Source organism: Mus pahari, chromosome 6 (genome assembly GCF_900095145.1).
Source record: "Mus pahari chromosome 6, PAHARI_EIJ_v1.1, whole genome shotgun sequence".
NCBI classification, from domain to species: domain Eukaryota; kingdom Metazoa; phylum Chordata; class Mammalia; order Rodentia; family Muridae; genus Mus; species Mus pahari.
Genome location: NC_034595.1, coordinates 51,883,224 through 51,905,071, shown reverse-complemented (window position 1 = coordinate 51,905,071; position 21,848 = coordinate 51,883,224). Strand labels below are relative to the sequence as shown.

The following is a 21,848-nucleotide window of genomic DNA, read 5'->3' as shown; positions in this document are numbered from 1 at the left end:
CAAGCTATACACATGGATATGTTTATATAAGCAGTAAGAAGGACAATATATCCTACTTCAGATGCAGAAAGACCTCTAATGAATCCAGGAGACAGTCAATAAACTCAACCCAATACCAACTCTTCAAACTCTGTGATGCATTTAGTGTATATCTTATCAACTAACTAGTGAATGAATGAAATTCTATTACCAAGCTTGAGAAGGGACACTTAAAAAAAATTAGATATTTTCTTTATTTACATTTCAAATATTGTTCCCTTTCCTCATTTCCCCTTCAACCCCCCCTTCTCCTCCTCCTTCCACCTGCTCACTAACTCATCCACTCCTGCTTCCCTGTCCTGGCATTCCACTACATTGGGGCATAGAGCCTTCATAAGGCCAAGAGCCTCTCCTATCATTGATGTCCCACAAGGCCATCTTCTGCTACATATGCGGCTGGAACATTGAGTCCCTCCATGTGTACTCTTTGTTTGGTGGTTTAGTTCCTGGGAGCTCTGTGGGTACTGGTTAGTTCAGATTATTGCTCTTCCTATGGGGCTGCAAACCCCTTCAGCTCCTTGGGTCCTTTCCATAGCTCCTTCATTGGGGACCCTGTGCTCAGTCCAATGGATGGCTGTGAGCATCCACTTCTGTATTTGACAGACAGTGACAGAGCCTCTCAGGAGACAGCTATATCAGGCTCCTTTCAGCAAGTACTTGTTGGCATCCGCAATAGAGTCTGGATTTGGGAACTGTATGTGGGATGGATCCCCAGGTAGGATAACCACTGGATGGCCTTTCCTTCAGTTTCTGCTCCAAACTTTGTATCTCCTCCCATGGGTATTTTGATCCCCCTTCTAAGAAGGACCAAAGTATCCACACTGTGGTCTTTCTTCTTCTTGAGCTTCATGTGGTCTATGAATTGTATCTTGCATATTCTGAACTCTTGGGCTAATATCCACTTATCAGTGAGTATATACCATGTGTGTTCCTTTGTGATTGGGTTAGAGGAGGGGCACTTCTAAACTCAAGATCCATCTATTCATTCATGACCTTGGATTATTCGTTGGTCAACTCATAAAATATAAGAATCATTGAGCTTGATTTATCTTATACACAAAGGAACTGTGTTTTCACATCAGTTTTAACCCCCAAATTAAAGAATATTTTTAAGTTATCTTCTCAAAGATGAATTCAGTACCTGGAGTTGAAAACCCTTTATTCTAGCCCCCAGCCTACTTTAGAATTCTATCAACAATGTCAGCTGTGCATCACAGGATGCTGTTGCTCTACACACATAGTGGCTCTACTCTGGACTTGTTCTAAATTGCCTAGATGAGAAATGAGAAGACTGCTCCCCTTGAAGCCATAGAACCAGCTACCTGTGTGCACGCTGGGGATACAATAATCCACAATCTCATCGTCCCTGTGCACTAGCAAACAGAAGCCCTTCTCTTCACATATGCCTTCATAGGAGGCCAGATAATAAGTACTCAGAGCCTTGTGGACTCTAAGTCCTGTTGGAACACTTCCACTCTGTCACCATACTGTACAAGCAGCCACAAAAACTCAATGTAGCTGTCTTCTAATAAAACTTAGTTTTCTTTAAAAAAAAAAAAAAATGTTCCTTCAAGTTTGGACTATACTAGGGGAGCCCAGAAAAATCTTGGCTGATGAATGCATGTGTTTTGATATGTCTACTACCATAATACATAGCTACTAGGCATTTGAAATGTGGCCAGTGTAACAGGATACTTAATACCTTTCCTGTTTATTTAATGTCAAGTGTGAAAAGTCACTGAACTGTGGTTGTCATATTGGACAACCGAGGTGTGGAAGACTCTCCTTCTCTAGCCAGAAGGTCTGTCTGGCTATCTTTCAGGTCCCTATTTGTATATACTTCCTAAGAAAGATCTACCCTTATGGTGGATGCCTTTCCAAGTATGTCAAGTGCCTCTGCGTTCTCTCAAAAGCTTGTCTGATATGTTAAATTTGTGATCTACTTACAGAGGAAGAGAGGGAGGGAGGGTGAGAGAAAGGGAGGAAGGGAGAGAAGGAAGGTGAGAGAGAGGGAAGGGAGAAGGAAGGGAGAAAGGGAAGGAAGGAGAGAGAGAGAGAGAGAGAGAGAGAGAGAGAGAGAGAGAGAGAGAGAGATGGTCAGAGATTGTCATTAGGTGTTTTCCTCTATCACATTCTACCTTATCTTATGTTCTGAGGCAGGGTCTTTCACCTTGCTTTGTGGCTACACTGGTTTACCAGCAAGCCCCAGGATCTTCTTGTCTTTGCCTGTCCCAGTGGGTTTGCAGCAGCAGGTTTCTGTGCTCAGCTACTGCATGATGGACTGGCGGACCTGAACTCTAGCCCTCATGATCGTGCACCCAGCTCTTTACCCACTGAGCCATCTCCACATTTCTGTTTTATTCGTTTTCAATGGATGGATTTTGTGAACTAAATTTCATAAACAGATAAGAAAGGAGAAAATATGTAGCTAGTTTTAATAGGTATATATAAATAGCTAGTTTATAATTGATAATATTAAATATATAATAAATATAATACATAAGTATACTATATTTATATATTTATAATATATTTATTATATATAGTTTTATATATTGTATAAATATATAATTATAATATATAAATATAGTTTATAATATTAAATAGCTAGTTTAAATGGTTGTAATCATAATATTTACCATTTTTTAATTTTTAGCATGTTTTTTATAAAGTAGGTGCTCATTTTAACTCACTTTTCAAGAATATTCACATTCCCCCCCATTCTGAGGTACCCAGAAGGCTCCTAATGGTTTAACAAATGGGCACTGGCTCATTTGAATGGTTACAAACCACTTGGCATCTAGTGACACCAGAATCACTTAGAATGGATGCTGGAGGTAGACTTTTGGACCCTGCCTTTACAGACATCAATGAATTGTTTTGGGCGCATGGAATCCGAGTTTGGCTGGTTGTGAGGGACGAGAAAGCTCTTCAGGGTTGTCACAACTTTGTTGTCGTTGTTGTTTTTCAAAAGATGGTTTCTCTGTATGGTCCTGGCTGTCCTGGAACTCATTCTGTAGACCAGGCTGGCCTCAAACTCAGAAATCCACCTGCCTCTGCCTCCTGAGTGCTGGGATTAAAGGCATGTGCCACCAATGCCTGACCACAACTTTTAAAAATAAATTAAGAGAATTGCTTTCTCTATGAGCACAGGTGTTCCATAGTATGTCTAAAAGACACGTAAAGACAGGTGCTTGGATTTTGTTCACTGAAGAAAGAGTCTTTAGATTTGGTTTGGGTCAAGAGAATTGAATAGCACCCAGGTCTGCCTGTAGTTCCTAGTGAGACGTTGTCAGGTAACTTCTGAAGCCTCCTTTCACCTACCTATTTACAGTAGAGACAAATGAAACAAATGAAACCTAGGATATACAGCAAGGGAAGGAAGCCAAAGAGGTCCAGAACTCTGAACCCACCTCTTTTGCCGAGACAAGTTAACACAATAGTCGGCTTCTAAACGACACAGAAGGAAAACTGCAAAGGGCAATTCAGGATGGTGTTGGGCACACCCTAGCAGGGAAATTGTGGCTGAGACATCGTCCCTGAGTGTCTAGACAGGGTGTCCACAGTCAGGAGATCTGATCGGAGCCCCACCCTTGGAGAGCTGATATTGGTAAGGGTCTTTGTAAAATGAAAGCTGGCTTACTGGAAGCTGAGAGAGCAAGGACCTATCATTAGGGGTTTATTTCCTCCTCGGAGCAGATCTCTAAGAGCATTAATGAGAACATCTTCATAGCAATAAAAATGGAAGTGTTTCGCTAACAAGAGCACTAATCCACGCACCTTTGTTGGCCATAGGACAGTTTGACAAGGCAGTATGTGTCATTATTGTTATTATTGTTATCCTCCCAGCTTCTCCTCTAAGGGACATAACCTTCCCTTCTGACCACAGCAGTCTCAGCATGTGCTTGTCTGCTGAGCCCCTGTGTCCAGTGTGCCTTCTCCTTAGGGCAGGCAAACTACATTCCTCCTCAGCTCCTCTCAGGATAGCTTCCCACCCAAGCCCCTACCCAGCCACGACCTGACTGGAGTTGCTCTGCTTTGTAGGGACAATCCTGTGTCTTGGTCCTGCCTTTGTGTGTGTGTGTGCGTGTCTGTGTGCATGTCTGTGTGTCTGTCTGTGTGTGGTGGGGGTGTGCTTTTTTTTTTTTTGTCTGCATTGTTTTATAATCATATTTAACATACTGCCACTGTCAGGAGAACTGCATTCAAGGGGGCAAGGCAGCTCTCTAGGGCCGTTTCTGCAGTCTTTGCCTCAAAGACCACACTTTCTAATATGATCAGTGGTGATTAGGCTTCATGAATATAACTTTCAGGGGAAAGGGAACATAAACAATGAGACGATGCCATCAGTAAAAATACAAAATCAAGATGAGCAATTTATCTTACTCGTGTTAGTGCTTTCCCCTCTATCAAATAAAGATTTGTTTGACCGGCAGAAAAGGTGCTTGCTCCCCTTAATCCCAGCACTTCAGAGGCAGAGGCTGGTGGATCTCAAGAGATCAAGGCCAGTCAGTGCTACAGAGAGAAACACTATCTCGAACCTCACCCCTTGCCCTGAGGGGGGGAAAAAGGTTATTACTGAGGAGGGTAATAAGCAGTTATGAAACCCGGTTAGGCAACCTGGCCCCAGGCAGCTCTTGAATGGTCTTCAGACTGCTTCAAGTTTCCTTGGAGTCCGTGCTGTGCCTCAGCCGCTGTGCGTGCACCCAGTGCACCCATCGACTTTCAAGTTCATGTAAAACCTGGAAATAGACCCACCCTGAGGCTTTCCTTACTGCCTGTGCCACTGATGTGCCAGTCAAGTGAGGAGATAGCTAGAGAAGGCAGAAAGGAATGGAGGAGGGGGGGAGCAGAGGGGGAGGGGAAGGCGAGGGGGAGGGGGAAGAGTGTCTAGGTTAGCAGGCCAACTAGAAGCAAAAATGAAAAGGGATTATCTCCTGGTTCTCTGCTCACACAGGATAAATGCCTGCTGTTGTCCAGGCTCCAAAGCTGCTGAACTCTAAACGGGAAGGAAACCTGCTTAGTCATCTTGATCCATTAGTTACCTCCCAGACCTAGGAAGAATGGTCACCAACCCAAAGGCAGGAACGCATTCCATGTACGTGTGCAAGAAAAGCAATTTATAAAAAGCAACATGCTAGTCACTGGCTGAGATGTGGAGCCCCTGGAAACGAAGTTCATGGTTGAGATTCTTTATAAAAACATTGTCACCTACTCCTAGGACTTACCTAAACCAATTTTGCAATGAGGGGTATTTCAGCTGCCAGTCATATGCATATAAATCCAGGTTTATGGAGAGGTCAACAAATAGAAAAAACAAACAAACATGCATTTCCATATAAGATGCATAAGCGATCAGTTTAAATGGTTTGATTCATCACATTCTTCATATTTATGCTTTCAAAAAGAAAAAAATCCTACCTAAAACTCCTTTAGACCTTAAGTCTTAAAAAAAAAAAAAAAAAAGATATTGGATTAAATCCGACTTCTCTGGTGTTTTTTCATAAGATAAAGCCAGTGCCTAGAACTCAGTTTCTAGAGGAATAACTCCATCTCTCCTACACCCTTAAGAAAGAAAGCAGAGGGGGAGGGGAAGCCTTCCTTTCGGATTTGCTTTCATGAACAACTGATCGAACTGCTATCCCGAGGGAGAAAACAGGGCTGTGACTCCCACTTTGATCTCTTCCCCATGGAGAAATTCACTCCCCTGCCTGCCTTGCAAGATGTTCATTTGATTGACGCTTGCTCTGATGTGCAAACTGCTTTGAACTTCAGACATTTAATTCCCATCAGGCTGCAGTCATTTTTATTCTCCTTCAACAGGATTTACAAGCAGGAGATCAGCAAATGTAGAAGATAAAATAAATTTGCAGAAGCTTTGAATCTCACATCAAAACAGTGTTCAAGTGACTTCCAATTGGATTCCGTTCAGCCCCGATCCAGTGTGTAAATCAACTTTCAGTGGAGTCCCGACTCAGAAAGAAAAAGATATAAAGGGAAGACAGACGCACACACCCCTTTTGGGCTTTACTTCCTGAATCTGTGTCTTGGTCTTTGTCTAAATTCCTTGGGGACGGTGATTTGCCAGGCAAATCATTTAGGATCCTGGGTTTTTCTGAACATTTCCAGGGAAGCCGGCCCAATTTATCACAGTGCACACAAAACCCAAACCCCTGGTGTGGGTTCCCAGGGTGGTGGTGAAATGTGGTATTGTTCATGATTACGTTTTTCAAGTCAATGATTTAAAAAGCAAATCCTTGGGGATTTCTCAGAAGAGCAAGGGTTAGAGTGTTCAGGAGTCCATATACAGAGCCAGAGTGAGGGCGTGTCTCTCTCTCTCTCTCTCTCTCTCTCTCTCTCTCTCTCTCTCTCTCTGGCTGCCTGCTGCACTGCTGTCTGAAGAACTGCACACAGAAGAAGCCATGGCACACACCAATAGCTTAAGGAGTCTCAAGGGAAGGTACAGACATAGGACCGCCTGTGCCTCACACACCTCCCCGGCTCCAGTGACAGCCCCTAGTTGCTGGTTCACTGTCACCTGACAGGAGAGGTAGCTCCTCACCTCCACTCAGCCAGATGCCCCCGACTGTTCATTGCTTCTTGGACTTGGCTGCTTTCCAAATATTTGAGCAACCCCCGTTGAAAAGAACTAAAAACAAGGACTCCTTATCTTCCGCTTAACTGCCCATAAGAATAAACTTAGAACAAGAAAGAGCTAAGATAAAAATCGAACATCTGCATTGGCAAATATTTAAACTCTGAATGGTGGAGGAAAGGGGTAAGAATAAAACCACTTCAAAAAGGAGTTATCGAATTTATAAAGCCAATGATTCTCAACCTCCCCCATCTGAGCTCACCTAGTCAAACACCTAAATGAATGGGCAAACGGAAAAGCTGTCGAATAACACGCAATCACACTGCAAGACAGGGGGGGCTTTCCTTCCATCTCCTCAGAGATGGGAGTGATAAGTCACATTCTTTTTGTTCTTATCAGCAATAAGGATTAAATCTCTGGGGTTCAATAATGCCAGAATAGAAGCAAGAGCTGGTTTCCAAAGTCCTTGGATGGTGGAGCATTCAGAGCACAGGGTGCCTCCCTAAACATCACAGAGACCACCACATTCCTTCCCTACCATTTCCCTCAGCACAACAGGTAGCCCCACAGTGACCTTGGGTCACACATTCATATGCATAGAGATATTGATCATTCTGGGAAGAATGCTAAGCAGTTGGGCAGGTGACACCTGGGAGACTTGGGAGAGAACATATAACCACACGAAACATTTATCCCCATCTTCTTCAGCAGGCTGATGAGAAGACTAGGCACAAGAGAAAAGTATAAGATAAAGTAGACAGGGCCCATGGTCTGGGAGCACCCTTTGTGCCATTCTGTGTCACCTCTGCCCACTGGCCACTTGAACTCCCGTAGGGTGGCCACACTTCACACTACTTAAACACTCCTCTTTCACGCTTAGAAGACACAAAGAAGGGGTACTCCTTCCCTGTACGTCTTTACCCTGGGGGGTCTTACCCAGGGCCAGACCTGGGAGGAACTGGTCACTATTGCTAAGTGAAGAAATATAGGAAGTTTAGAGGCCCCAGAGAACAAAATTTGTGTATTTTCCTCTTTCGGTAAATAGTGGACGGGCTCTGGGCTGTACCACACAGACATCAAAGACAGTAATCAAGAACCTCAGATAACAGGTGACCTTGGAGATGAGCTAGTCCAGTTTTTAGCTTATGTGCACCAAGGGGAAAGGGAGGTCTGTCCAAACCACACCATTTTGCAAAAGAAATAAGCCATGCAAGGCACGGAGCACAAAGGGCTGATGTGCCTGAGGAAGGATACTAACCCTGCGATGGAAGACAGATGCACACACCATCCCACTGGATAAGAGGTAACAGCCAGAGTGAGTCTCCAATTTAAAAATGCTTTGCAATTTCAGTACCAGAAAGCAGACAAAACAGCTTATGGGTTAGTTTTCCACTGTGACAAGATCTATTCTTTAAGCCGAGGATGGCTCTCTAACTAGCATCCTCTCCCCCAACACACACACCAGATTTCTAAAAGAAAAATCACCAGACCAATTCTACTTAAAATTTGTAAAAGGCAGGAGGTGAAATCCGATACTGGATGCATCAAGGTGTCTCTCATCCTTGGTCAGCACAAGTAACAGAGAGAAACCTAAAAAGTGAGGTCATTGCTCAGTCCCCTGCAAGTGGATGCTTCTTGCCAATAGCACTGCTCTCACAGATGCAGCTACACATCCCCACCCCCATCCCCACCGGAAATGGCACACATCGCTGCAGAATCATGGTTCTGAGTTCAGTCTAAGAAACAAAATCTCGTTGGAAAAAAATCTGTATATTCAGCTAATCATTTGAGGAGTCTTTCCATTGTCCTAAATTCTAAGAAGAAACATAACGTAGCACCTCAAAACACAGGTGAGCCATCCTCACTGATAATTTTACCTTCAGACAAATTATTCCATCATTATAAGGAAAACTCACTTGAGCAAGACTTGACGGTACATGCTTATAATTCTACCATCTGGGAGATAGAGGCAGGAGCATATGAGGTCTGAGCCAGTCTGTGTTACACAGTGAGAACCTGTCTCAAACAAGAGAAGAAAAAATAACAGCAACAAAACCCCATTTGGAATCAGGAACCCAGATTGTAAGCCCGCCTCCCAGAGCCCTGCTGTACCTCCCTACACTGTTTTCTTCTCTGCAAAATGGAGGGAGGTAAGGCTACTAATGAGGCAGAAACAGTTCCTCCCCACGGGACTCCAGAGGTATTGTTGCTGAGTTACAAATGAATGCAAACCATTTTCTATAAGTTTCATATTATAACTGAGTAGTTTTTTTTTTTTTTTAAGAAATGCAAAAATCTTTGTCGAATTCGTAGGTCAGCTCGAGGCCTGCTGGTACCAATATCCACAAAGCCTGGGTCAGCGCTTACTTGGCCTGCAGGTAGTAACTGCTAAAGGAATTGGAGATGGAAGGTCCCGATAAGGCAGGGCGAGGGACTTGAAAGGGAAGAAATTTCCATCCAGTGCTTTGTGGACAAAAACACATCTTCCTGGGGAAGGAACAGGGCTTGAAAGAAAATTAAGCACAGTTGTCAACGGACCGTTTCTTTGGCCTTGTGACACAGAAGGAAAACAGAGCAGAAGTCCTCCCCCTTCACAAAAGCACCCAAGTCACAATGTTTCATTCTCCTGGAAAAAGCCTGACAAGAAACTGAACAGATAGACGGTGAGACGTCTTACATCTTCATTTCCATGTGTGCTACCTTTGAAAAGAGAACGTGGGTCAGCTGCTAGGTCCAGAAATAGCATTCTATAGAAAAACTGACACTAGACATTCTTGAAGCGGCCTGACCACTACAACATACCAGTGTCTCCTTATCAATAGGAATGATTACATGTACCAGATAAAAAAATATCTTTAAAATAAATGGACACATTTCCTGAACCACTATGCACAGAACAGAATGAGGTGCAAATGTTTGTGGGCTTAGAGTAGAAAGATACAAGGGTTAACTCCAATGGCTTTTCTAACATCTCCAATGAGGTATCATCCAAATTAGCAAGTCACAGTCAATTCATTCACAGTCAACTCATTCACAGTCAACTCATTTTCCTTGCAAATCTTTTACCTTTATTTTTACTCTTCTCAGATTTCCATCCTCTAAGAAACTCGATTGAAAAGATTAGAAGTATCTTATAAAATCCTCCTTGGGGCTGGAGAGATGGCACCATGGACAAGAGCACTGGACCATCTCACAGAGGACATAGGATTGGTTTCCAGCACCTATGTGGCATTTACAACTGCCTGGAACTCCATTTCCAGGAGACCTGTCACTTACTTCTGGCCTCCCCAGACACCAGGCACACATGTGGTAGGTACACACACACACACACACACACACACACACACACACACACACACACACACATCAGAAAACACACACACACACACACATAAAATGAAAATAAANGAACTCCATTTCCAGGAGACCTGTCACTTACTTCTGGCCTCCCCAGACACCAGGCACACATGTGGTAGGTACACACACACACACACACACACACATATCAGAACACACACACACACACATATCAGAACACACACACACACACACACATAAAATGAAAATAAATCTTTAAAAAGGTATTTAAGCCGGGCAGTGGTGGCACACGCCTTTAATCCCAGCACTTGGGAGGCAGAGACAGGTGGATTTCTGAGTTCGAGGCCAGCCTGGTCTACAGGGTGAGTTCCAAGACAGCCAGGGCTACACAGAGAAACCCTGTCTCGAAAAACCAAAAATAAATAAATAAATAAATAAATAAATAAATAAATAAGGTATTTAAAAAGCTCCCTCCTTATCTAAACCTCTAATAAGCCTTAGTGACGGTGACATTGTCTCTCCTAAGAATGTGGACTGTGTTTGTGTTTCCATACTCTACAGTGTTACTTACACTTCCTTTATGTATATGTAGCTAGTATTGCCTTTCAGGGTACTATTCCTATATATTGCTGGGGGTAGAGATATGTCATAGTACAGAGGTCCAAGGACAACTTTATGGAGTCAGTTCTCTCTGTCCATCTCACATGGGTTCTGAGAATTAAACTCCAATTGTCAGGCTTATCAGCCCAACACCATTCGTCTTTCTGTGAAGAACAAACTGGCCCCACTGATGGACATCTTGTCTCTTCACCATAGTTATTCTTCATTTCCCAGTGAGTTATCTTGACCACATCATGAACCCTGTTGCAATCTGTTTTGTGTGAAAACTCAATGCTTATAGAAAGCACTGTACTACATGACCTGGAATCTCCAGGCCCCAGAGGACCTTTCTCCCTCACTCTGTGCTTCAGCTCTTCCTTCCCCTTACCCCAAGGGCTTGCTTTATGGACACCCGCTCCTTTTCTGCTCTGAAATATTCTTCTCCTAGACCAATGGGCAAAAGTGTGGTTCAAGGCTCATGTTCTGTTCTGCACCAAACCTGTTTCTCTTTAAAATGGCCTTTGTATTTCCTCACACTGGCTGTAGTTTGCCTGGTTCATGCGGCGGGTCTCCTTCTCCATCTCTATCTGAAAGTACCTTGTGTACTCGCTGCTTTCAACACAATGTAGGCAGGTTTAGTGAAAAAAAAAAAGGTTTCTATATATTCTGAAATATACCATGCACACAATAAACTTATTAGATAAAAGTGGTAACTGAGATAACTAAGCATTAACTTATGCTTCAAAAGAGAGCTTGTAACATGGAAAGATGTCCAGATAAAAGCAATGAACCATGAAGTGTCATAAATCAACTTCCTAACAGGGGTAAATGTCTGCTGGGTAATTCTGACATCCATATTACTATTGGGAGTGGGCATATACTTCTTAGGCCAATATTTACTGAAGGCCCTTACTGAACACAAGGTTGAGTTTGACAGAGTCCTTGAACTTGTCACTTAAAGATGAAAAGGTACACAAAGTGCAAATACACCTTAGCCCCTGGTGCTCTCATACCCACACCTCTCTAGAATTATATCCTGACTATATCTAGAATTATAGCTCTGACTGCCCCTCTCCCAAAACTCAAGACACTGGGCACCAGCTGCCCAGCGCATGACTCTCTAGTTCCTTGCTTACAGAGAAGAAACTAGACCAGGACTTTCAGTTGTTAACACGATTGACAAGTAAAATCCTCTTAAATTTATGTCTCATTCTTTCATTCCCTTTCGCAAAAAAAAAAAAAAAAAAAAAAAAAAAAAAAAAAAAAAAAAGATCTCATTCTCCTCATTGAAGTCAGCAGCATTTGGCTGTCTTCAATGTGTCATGCGCAGTGTTGTGTGAGGTCAGCTTTGGCGCTGGCCTTGATTTCGCTCTTGGGAGCCTATTGCCCACTGCTATTAGCTGACCTGTGAGCTTCTCTGTAATGGAGAAACGATTTCCCTCAGCTGCTTCCTCCTCAAATACAAGTCCTCCTCAGTGCCTTCGGTCAGTGTGGCCGAGAGGGTTCCTCATTCCTTCCTTATCTCAGAATGGTTAAATCCTTTTCCCACTTCAACACCCATGCAAAGAATTTCATTATTTTTATCTGATTTTCCCCCCAATTGAATGAATAGGTGCCTTTACCTTGTAATTATCATTTACCTAGTTAATGTTTCAAGAAAATATATATAGAAGGCAAAATTTACTGATTTGAACAATATGAAGGGCCTCCTACTATGTAAAATGTCTCTAATTAAAGAATAAACCCAAAAGGCAGGGGAAGGGGGGGAACAAGCAAACGAACCCTAGCCTATATAACTCATCCCTTTCAAGGGGGAGAGCAGCAGGGACCAGAGCATGCTGGGAGCTGGCTGGCTACAGAAACAGCAAGCTTCTGGTTCAGTGAGAGACCCTGTGTCAAAAAAACAAGATGGCGAGTGACAGAGAAAGGTGTCCCGCTCTGGCCTCTGCATGTGTGGGCACTGACACATACATCAAGCATTCATGGGTGAATATATCAGCCACTTTACCTTTTCAGAAGCTGAAGAAAAATGCAAGTGACCTGGAGGGTTAGAAAGGTCCCTGAAGCATACATGGAATGTCTCATTTTCCAGAGGAGGACACTGAGGCCCTTCTCCTTCCCACAGGAAGGGCAGAGTTGGGGGCATCCTCACTGTTTAATTACAGCAGCACCATCTGTCACAGATGAGCTTAATGGGACAGAATGTCAGTGCTGCTCAAGCTGTTTCTTTTGTGGTGACCGTGAGCAAGTTGAGGAAGGGCAGGGATACAGCCCAATAGTCGAACTTCACTACGTGGAGTACGTGAGAACCTGAGTTCACCATTACAGTAAAAAAAACAAGCAAGTGGAAAAACTTCTCTCTGATAATGAAAGAGTTCTGAGGAAACACAAAGCCCCTCCCCGCACTTGAAGCTAAGTCCATTTCAAACAGAGATCAAGTCTCCCTCATCTACTGTGAATGCCTTAAGAGCCTACTCTAGGAATCCTAGCACTGATGAGTGAGCATGATAATCACTAAAACAGCATCTCCATGACTCGTTCCTGGCTCATAGGACACTGGGAAAACTTTGATCCAAACCCACTTATAGAGAAACTGACCCGGCATCTAAGTCATGGATGGAGCTTTGTGTGGAAGACTAACTTTTTGTGTGGAATGCCGAGACTCTATTCCACGTGGCTCTAAACTTTCCCCAAAGAAAATGTGTATGATAACTCAGGAGAAAGGCAGGCAAGTACAAATGGATACTCACTGCCAAAATTTAATTAAAAAAAAATAATGTCAACAGTAGGTTATGCATCCTTTCTCTAAGGGAACCAGGGCTGGTTGGAGGTACCAGCACAGCCAGACTGTGGTGTTCAAATATAATGTCAAACCCCACTCTGCCTCTTCTTTGGAAGGACAAACAGCTAAAGCATGGTGTGATGGTTGGTATATGCTTGGCCCAGAGGGTGGCACTATTAGGATGTGTAGCCTTTTTGGAGTAGGTGTATCACCCTAGGTGTGGACTTTAAATACCTTCACCCTAGCTGCCTGGAAGTGAGTCTTCCACTAGCAGTCTTCAGATGAAGATGTAGAACTCTCAGCTCTGCCTGCAACAGGCCTGCCTGGATGCTGTCATGCTCCTACCTTGACGATAATGGACTGAACCTCTGAACTTGTAAGCCAGCCCCAATTAAACGTTGTCCTTGATAAAAATTTGCCTTGGTCATGGTGTCTGAACACAGCAGTAAAACCTTAACTGAGACACATGGGTTCAGAGAAAGGTAGATTGCGTTCCATAACACAAGGTCTCATGGGTCCCATCAATTGGATGAAGACCTTCCTAGAACATTGGCCTCTTTAAGATAAAGGGATTCCCCTAGCATGTCTCCTATGGACTTCAGTTGCAACTCCTCTTTGGGTCTCCAGCCTGTCAGCCCATCCAGCACCTCTGGACCTGTACCTACATTATCCATCTGTCAGTTCTTTAAAGTAAATCACTATCTCCCACACGCAGTCATCACCACCCCTGTGGGTTGTGTTGGTCTGCAGAATGCTGGCACAGGGGGTTGTAAGTGTAGCTGGTAATGAGAGCTATAACCAAGAGCCATGCTTCTTGCAATAGAACTCGGGCTAATTGGTCTACAGCACAGAATGGCTCAAGTTGCGGGTAAGGTTTGCCTCCTGCCACCGTGAAGTTCTCACAGATAAATCCCGAGAATGTGTTAAAATTGGCTTAGAAATGGGATGGGTTCCATGGTCTTCTCCAGTGACCGCATGCTCAGTCACAAAGAGCTCCTGAAAAATAGTGGGAATCCAATTGAAAGGTGCTTTCGAGAGTTTCTGCACATTTGACAATCAGTGAAGCTGTTAAAGATGCCCCCAACGAGCGTGAGAGAATTATCTATTCAACTGAAGCTGCTCAGCTGTAGGGGTCAAGGTGAAGGGCCCTGGAAAGAATTGCTTACTGACTCATAGGGAGCACTGGTTTGCTTCAGATGCCAATTCCAACCATGATTGGCCAATTAGCAAACACGAGATGAGTGAGTCCCTGCAGCACTGACTCCTCATGGAGACACAAAGAAGCAGAAAAGGTTAGGTGTATCTTAGTGTTTATTCTCTGATTTGTATTTTTTTTCCCTTCTTATAAAATGGAGACACACACACACACACACACACACACACACACAAACAATGACAATGACAATAATATCTATAAAAGGAATTGGGAAAAGAAACTCACTTTGAAATGTGGAAGATGAAATTATTGATTCAGGGACATAAAAGGCCCACAGGCAGTGGGGCTTGCCCACAGACAGGTGGCTCTTGACACACACAATAAAAGCATTTGAGCTCAGGCCAGGTCTTAGGGACAAGAGCCTTAGTGATGTGCATTTGATGGCTGGGTTCCTGAAATCCTGAGAGACGAAGAAGGGGAAGGGGAAGTTGGCGTAGCAGGGAATGCACACGGCCAAAATCAAACGTATGATGCAGTAAAGCCAGAGTTGAAAACAGAAATGTCAGCGTGAAACTGGCCCAGGATGAAAGCTGAGGGAATGGCTTAGAGCAAGTGGCAGGGCTGACGATCAGGAGAGTCTCTGAGGGGAGATAGGCTCTTCCTAAAGGTAGGGGGCTCCCAAGTGAATAGGAGAACTTCCTATGGCCAGGTGCTCTGATTCTTCAGCAAAAACAAAAACAAAAACCCAGACTTTGGATTTGAATTCCCAAAGCACATAATTTTCCAAACCTCTAATGTTGGCAATGAATTGCCAAGCATACAAAGGGGGAAAACCATTTTAAATATCTGGGGGAGGGGGGGATGTCAAATAGTTCAGGCATGATCTTGGCACCTTAGCCCCCAGCCAATGCGATGGATGGAAGCAGAGATGGATGCTGAATGCCATGGGTGCACGAGCCTGTGTTCTCAAGCCTGTTGGTTTTAGCACGTACGAGGTTAGATCACTAAACAAGCAACAACAAACCCTGAAACAAAAGAACCCCTACACCTGCTAGGACAAGGCAGACCCTGAAAATGAGCTTGTCTTAGGTTAAGCCGCAACCTGTTTGTTTTTCTGCAGTATTGAATGTTAAGACTTCGGATCATCCCTTCAATAAACACAGACAGAGGGCCTAATCGCTGTGCAAGGCGCCATGTAAAACCATTAACTCTCAAGGCTCCTGCATGAGAATTATCAAAGCTGATTAATAATCGAGAAGGGAAGTATCAAACTCATCTCAAAAATTAATTTTCTGCCACTTTGCAGCTTTTATTTCCCATGTGGTCACCAAATCACCTTCAGGTATGCTGTGCAGGGGACTCTGTATACCGGATTTTCTCTCCTGCCATCATTCCCCAAGGGTCTCCCTCTTCTTCTCCAGAGGGCCAGGACTGGCCAAGGACTCACAGTTCTCCTGCTTCAGCTCAGACACCCGAGTTGGTAAGCACACACTACCATGATCCTATTGTAAAGTTTATTAATCATTCATACTCGTGTGTGTGTGGGGGGGGTGTGGGTGTGTGTGGGTGTGTGTGTAGGGAGTGCCACAGCATACATATGGAGGTCCTTTTGGACAACTTTGTGGAGTAGGCTTTCTCTTTCCATCTGTATGGGAATCAAACTCAAGTTGACAGACAGTATGACAAGCAGTAGTAGAGCGATCTCACTAGCCTGCTGTCATACACCTTAGAGCTCCTTTCTAGAACTAGCCATCTTACACTAACAACAACAAAAAAAAAGTATTATTAAGTCTTAAGGGAAAAACAAACAAATATAGATGAAAAGGCAGTAAGACTGAAAAGCCTGGCCTGAAACAAAAAGTGAAGATATGCCACTGGTTAAAATTACTTATGAAAACACTCTCCTGATTCCAATTCATCTTAGGGATGGACAGGTTCTAGAACAAAGAACACAGAAATTTTTATCTGGGGCATGATTGCTCATATTTCTTATAAAAAAGTATTATTGCATTTGTATATGGCCAGATACAGGCCATGGGCACAGAAACTTAAAAGACTTTGCTTCTAGAACTATATACATCTCACAGTTTCGAACAGTGATTCTCAATTTCCCTAGTGCTGCAACCCCTTAACACAGTTCCTCATGGTATAGTGACCCCCCCATCATAAAATTATTTTTTTTTTAAGATTTATTTTATTTATTATATGTAAGTACACTGTAGCTGTCTTCAGACACTCCAGAAGAGGGCGTCAGATCTCATTAAGGATGGTTGTGAGCCACCATGTGGTTGCTGGGATTTGAACTCTGCACCTTTGGAAGAGCAGTCGGGTGCTCTTACCCGCTGAGCCATCTCACCAGCCCCATAAAATTATTTTCAATGCTACTTCATAACTAGAATTTTGCTACTGTTAGGAATCACAATGTAAATATCTGTGTTTTCCAATGGTTTTAGGGAACCCCCAAAGGGGTCATGGTCCACAGGGTGAGAACTGATGGTCTAAAAGGCCATTTGTAACAGTTTTGGGAAAGTCTGTTTCTGCCTCTTTGTCTCTGGGCTGGAGATGGAACTCAAGGCATCTCTCATGCTGAGCGTCTATTGCTGAACCACACCCCTGCTCCATTAAGTCCATGTCTTAGTCAGGGTTTCTATTCCTGCACAAACGTCATGACCAAGAAGCAAGTTGGGGAGGAAAGGGTTTATTTGGCTTACATTTCACCAAACTGCTGTTGATCACCAAAGGATGCAGGACTGGAACTCACTGCTTGTGGACGTTGTACATCGTGGTGCGGAGCCTAGTGCGCACCACGATGTACAACGTCCACAAGCTTTAATTTTCCCTCTGAAATGTCAAAAGCCAGGCCTCCATCTTCTACAGTGTTCTCAACATTATCTTCCAAGCTCCTACACAACATTCCACAGAGCTCTTAACACCAAATGGATCTTCTAGCTCAAAGTTTCAAAGTCCTTCCACAGTCCTCCCCAATACATGGTCAGGTTGTCACAGGAATACCCCACTCCGCTGGTACCAATTTGTCTTAGTCAGGGTTTCTATTCCTGCACAAACGTCATGACCAAGAAGCAAGTTGGGGAGGAAAGGGTTTATTTGGCTTACATTTCACCAAACTGCTGTTGATCACCAAAGGATGCAGGACTGGAACTCAAGCAGGTCAGAAAGCAGGAGCTGATGCAGAGGCCATGGAGGGATGTTCTTTACTGGCTTGCCTCCCCTGGCTTGCTCAGTCCACTCTCTTATAGAACCCAAGACTACCAGCCAAGAGATGGCACCACCCACAAGAGGCTCTCCCCCCTTGATCACTAATTGAGAAAATGCCTTACAGCTGGATCTCATGGAGGCATTTCCCCAACTAAAGCTCCTTTCTCTGTGATAACTCCAGCTGTGTCAAGTTGACACAAACCTAGCCAGTACAGTCCACTTTCCCAAATTTCAATCATTACTGGGCCTATCCTCTTCAAAATCTTACTCACTTAGAATAATTCAATATTTATTTGTTGTACCGTGATATTTTCATCTGCTTGTGGACGTTGTACATCGTGGTGCGCACTAGGCTCCGCACCACGATGTACAACGTCCACAAGCAGGATGCAGAGGCCATGGAGGGATGTTCTTTACTGGCTTGCCTCCCCTGGCTTGCTCAGTCCACTCTCTTATAGAACCCAAGACTACCAGCCAAGAGATGGCACCACCCACAAGAGGCTCTCCCCCCTTGATCACTAATTGAGAAAATGCCTTACAGCTGGATCTCATGGAGGCATTTCCCCAACTAAAGCTCCTTTCTCTGTGATAACTCCAGCTGTGTCAAGTTGACACAAACCTAGCCAGTACAGTCCACTTTCCCAAATTTCAATCATTACTGGGCCTATCCTCTTCAAAATCTTACTCACTTAGAATAATTCAATATTTATTTGTTGTACCGTGATATTTTCATAACAATGAAAACAAGCCTAGTGTCCCCAACAGAGAGGACATTGAAATACATGCATAAGAACCCATAAACATGCCTAAGGTCAAGCACGGTAGCACAGGTCTGTGATCTCAGTATGTGCAATGGGAAGCAGGGGAATTAGGAAGTCAAAGCCAGACTTGGCTGCATTGCTAATTCAAGGCCAGAGGAAGACCCTGCCTTACCGCCTCCTTCCAAAAGTTTGTCTACGTACAAGCTTCAAACCCTCCCCTGCTGCAGCCCTGGGTGGGAAGTACCCTCATTACTCTCACCTCACTGACTCGGACTTCATACTACTTCCCGAGATCAGTTCATGAGTTACAATTCATGACTGAAAACCAAACTATTTTAGCCATGCTTTTAGCTGCCTTGTGGGACGGGGCGTTCCTCCAGTCTTAGCTCCACTGTGAATGCCCTGCGATTCAGAACATAGGCATTGGTGAAAGAAAGCATAGGAGAAGAGTGAGGTGAACGTGTTTCTTAACAGGATACTGCTGCAGCTAGGATGCCCACAGAAGCCTGATAGAAGGGAGTGGAACAGGGAGCTGGCTAAGGAGTCCTACTCTGGCTTCCTCAAGCAACCTTCTCCCATTTCCATCTTGAATCTTGGTTTGAAAACAGAAACCCTTGCAATTGCTTTAAAAAGGATTTGTGTCTTACTAAAGGCTCAGACATCATCAATCCAGAAGTCCCTACATAGACATTTGGGAAGAAACTGAACTCCAAGCCCAGCAGACTAAGTGTAAAAGAAAGGTGGTCCTTGCTTGGTCCCCCCCTGCTGCAAACAGCTGTTGTCAATATCAGTTTTAAACTCTGTATATCTTTTGACTATTCAGTTTTATCCCCAGAATTAGCTGCTTTGACCACAGCGTGTCGAGGCCCCAGTCATGAGAGCAATACGTACCTCGCTGTTGGGTACGGAGGGTCCTCTGTGAGGGAGCATTCCTTTGTATTAAGCCACTGACTGTGTGAATCTTCCAAGAGTACAGTGAAGATCTTTAGAATCTTTAACTAAACTACATGAAAAGCTCTTGGAGGAGAAACTATATAGTCTGTGCTTCATTACGTTAACAGAAAAGAACATTGGCTTTGTCACAGAGAAGCCCAGTATCTCAGACCTGAAGGACCACATTCAAAACAGGAATCTCTGTCCTGATGCCGAAACACTTTGACAGAAGCCTTCGCAAACCTTTAACGCTTGCAATGTATGTATGTGTGCCGGTCACTATCACAAACCGGCTTTGACAGCTTGGCTGCATCTCATTATCACACATGCAAGGGTGTTATTCAATTTTCCAAACTAAACCCTTGCTGGGAAACATCTGTAATATTTATATGCTTTCGCTCTTAAGTGGTACTGTGATAACTTTGCCTGTGCGCTTTCATAAACATGTCTGATAGAATCTTCTTGGTGAGATTCCTTGCTTTGGCGAATCCCAACATGGCTCTGGGTCAGATTTTGCCCTGCTTGGTGTCCAGAATTGCCTCATAGCCTCATGATGTCTTATATAATTCTTGAGAGTTGAAACTCCTTTACTCATCCCTAGATACAAACCAGCTCATATGTTAATGCACAGTTAATAAAACCAAGAGCCAAGTGCTAGAGGTAAAGGGGGGAGGTGTGATTTCTGCACCGAGCAGCAAAGAAGGAAGGCAGGAAGGCTTACGGACAAGGTGTGGTGTGGTACATTAAGTATATGGAAGGATATGAAGTAACCATGGAAACAGACCTGAGGGAATAATGACTTCTTTTGGGAGGGAAAAAAAAGAAGTATAAATGAACATTAACTGAGGCTCTCTAGGCAAGCAAGTAATGGGAGATTCACGGGCAGAAGCCGACAAGTTTAAATATAGAGATATTATGATATTAATGCCTTGAATAAATGGAAAGCTACTATGTACTTTGTAATAATCAAACATGGGCATTTTGAATGTGGAAGAATAAGCAACCCAGCTCTTGGTTTATCAACAGCAGCAGCAGCAGAGAATGCTCAGGTCTTACTCCATCATGGAAGGCGGAATTGTGCAGCAGTCCTGGATGGCCGTCAGCGGGGATGTCAGGTGGGCTGTATAGGAGGCTTCTACAACTTGCTTGTTCCGATTGACCACATCCAGGTAGCGGTTGAACTTCTCCCGGATTTTTTTGGCTAGCTGTGGATGACAGTGAGCAAAATAAATCGCCTATTTACTTCATCTTTCCTGATAAACTAATTAATTTGCATCATAAGATGCATACACTAAACTTCAGGTAACATATAAACTAAACCCAGGTCATCTTTGCTGGGTAGGCAAGAGAAAAATTGCAAAACACCTGGACATCATGGTAGAAAATTTAGACAGCAATAAAGTATTACCATCTGCCTATTTCCAACCCCTCAATTGTCCAAATTCAATGGAATGATGTATAACCCTGCTGGAAAACCAGAAATGAGGACTTCAGATATTATGACTCCCAGTGTGACAGCACACACTGTGGCTGAGAGCAAATAATGTTAGGAGAAAAGAGCAAGAGACCTTTTCTGATTCTGGAGTCATATAGATGGGATAGGGACTAAATGAACAAAGGGAAGTGACACTTAGTGCTTTCTGCTATGCAGCCCTTGGGGACATCATCCAAAGTCTTTCATGGGAACAGCAATTCTCCAGGGAGGTTCAATGTTGACATGCATATTAAGCAAAATGTATAATTAGAAATATACTTGGATGGGACCCATTACACCATTAAGATGGACAAATGCCTTTCTTAACTGCTGTGAGCAGAACCCTTTATCATGATTTAGGTTCCTGTGGGAATAAGGGAAGCACATCGGTACATATACAGTTATTCCCTCCATTGCTTCTACCAAACAGCACAGCTTAATTGTTGATCTCCAAGGAAAACCATGTTGTTTGTCTTCCCCTTGAACAAAATGTTACCCAAATGAGATGACTGATAGAATTATGGCTAATTGGTTTTGCAGAGCTATTCATTAATGGCACTCTAGCAGAGAATTAACCGTCCCGCTGGGTCATGCAGCTCAGACAACCTAGTCGTCTCCAGGCGGGAACACGGAGGCAATCAGAACATCTCCATTTGTCATTTTCAAGACAATGTTTTTCTCAGTGATAGTCACAAAGAAGTGAAGTTTGTAAGTTTTCCTAAAAATTATACTCAAAAAGCTTGGAAAATTTTCTGGACCTAGAAAAAGACTATGAAAGTAATTTGATCCTGGGTCGTTCTCTTGGCGAGAGAGCAGCTGGAGGAATGGAGAATTAATTTGATGTTGGGTGGTTCTCTTGGCAAGAGAGAAGCTGAACAAATAGGCAATCCCCACATCCATCCACACTCCTGCTCCCTGCTTTAGACTCCTCACTGTACAGAGACCCAGGGCTTCTCTGTGGCGGTCACTGAGAC

General features: G+C 43.6%; 1 protein-coding gene across 1 annotated transcript in view; it reads right to left on the bottom strand.

Annotated features, from left to right (window-relative positions):
* Window positions 1–21,848, bottom strand: part of Cachd1 (cache domain containing 1) — a 230,044-nt gene that overhangs the window by 85,850 nt on the left and 122,346 nt on the right. The window contains exon 3 of the mRNA XM_021199687.2: window positions 20,457–20,605. Within this exon, the coding sequence (XP_021055346.1) occupies window positions 20,457–20,605 (149 nt within the window). The remainder of the gene's footprint in view (window positions 1–20,456; window positions 20,606–21,848) is intronic.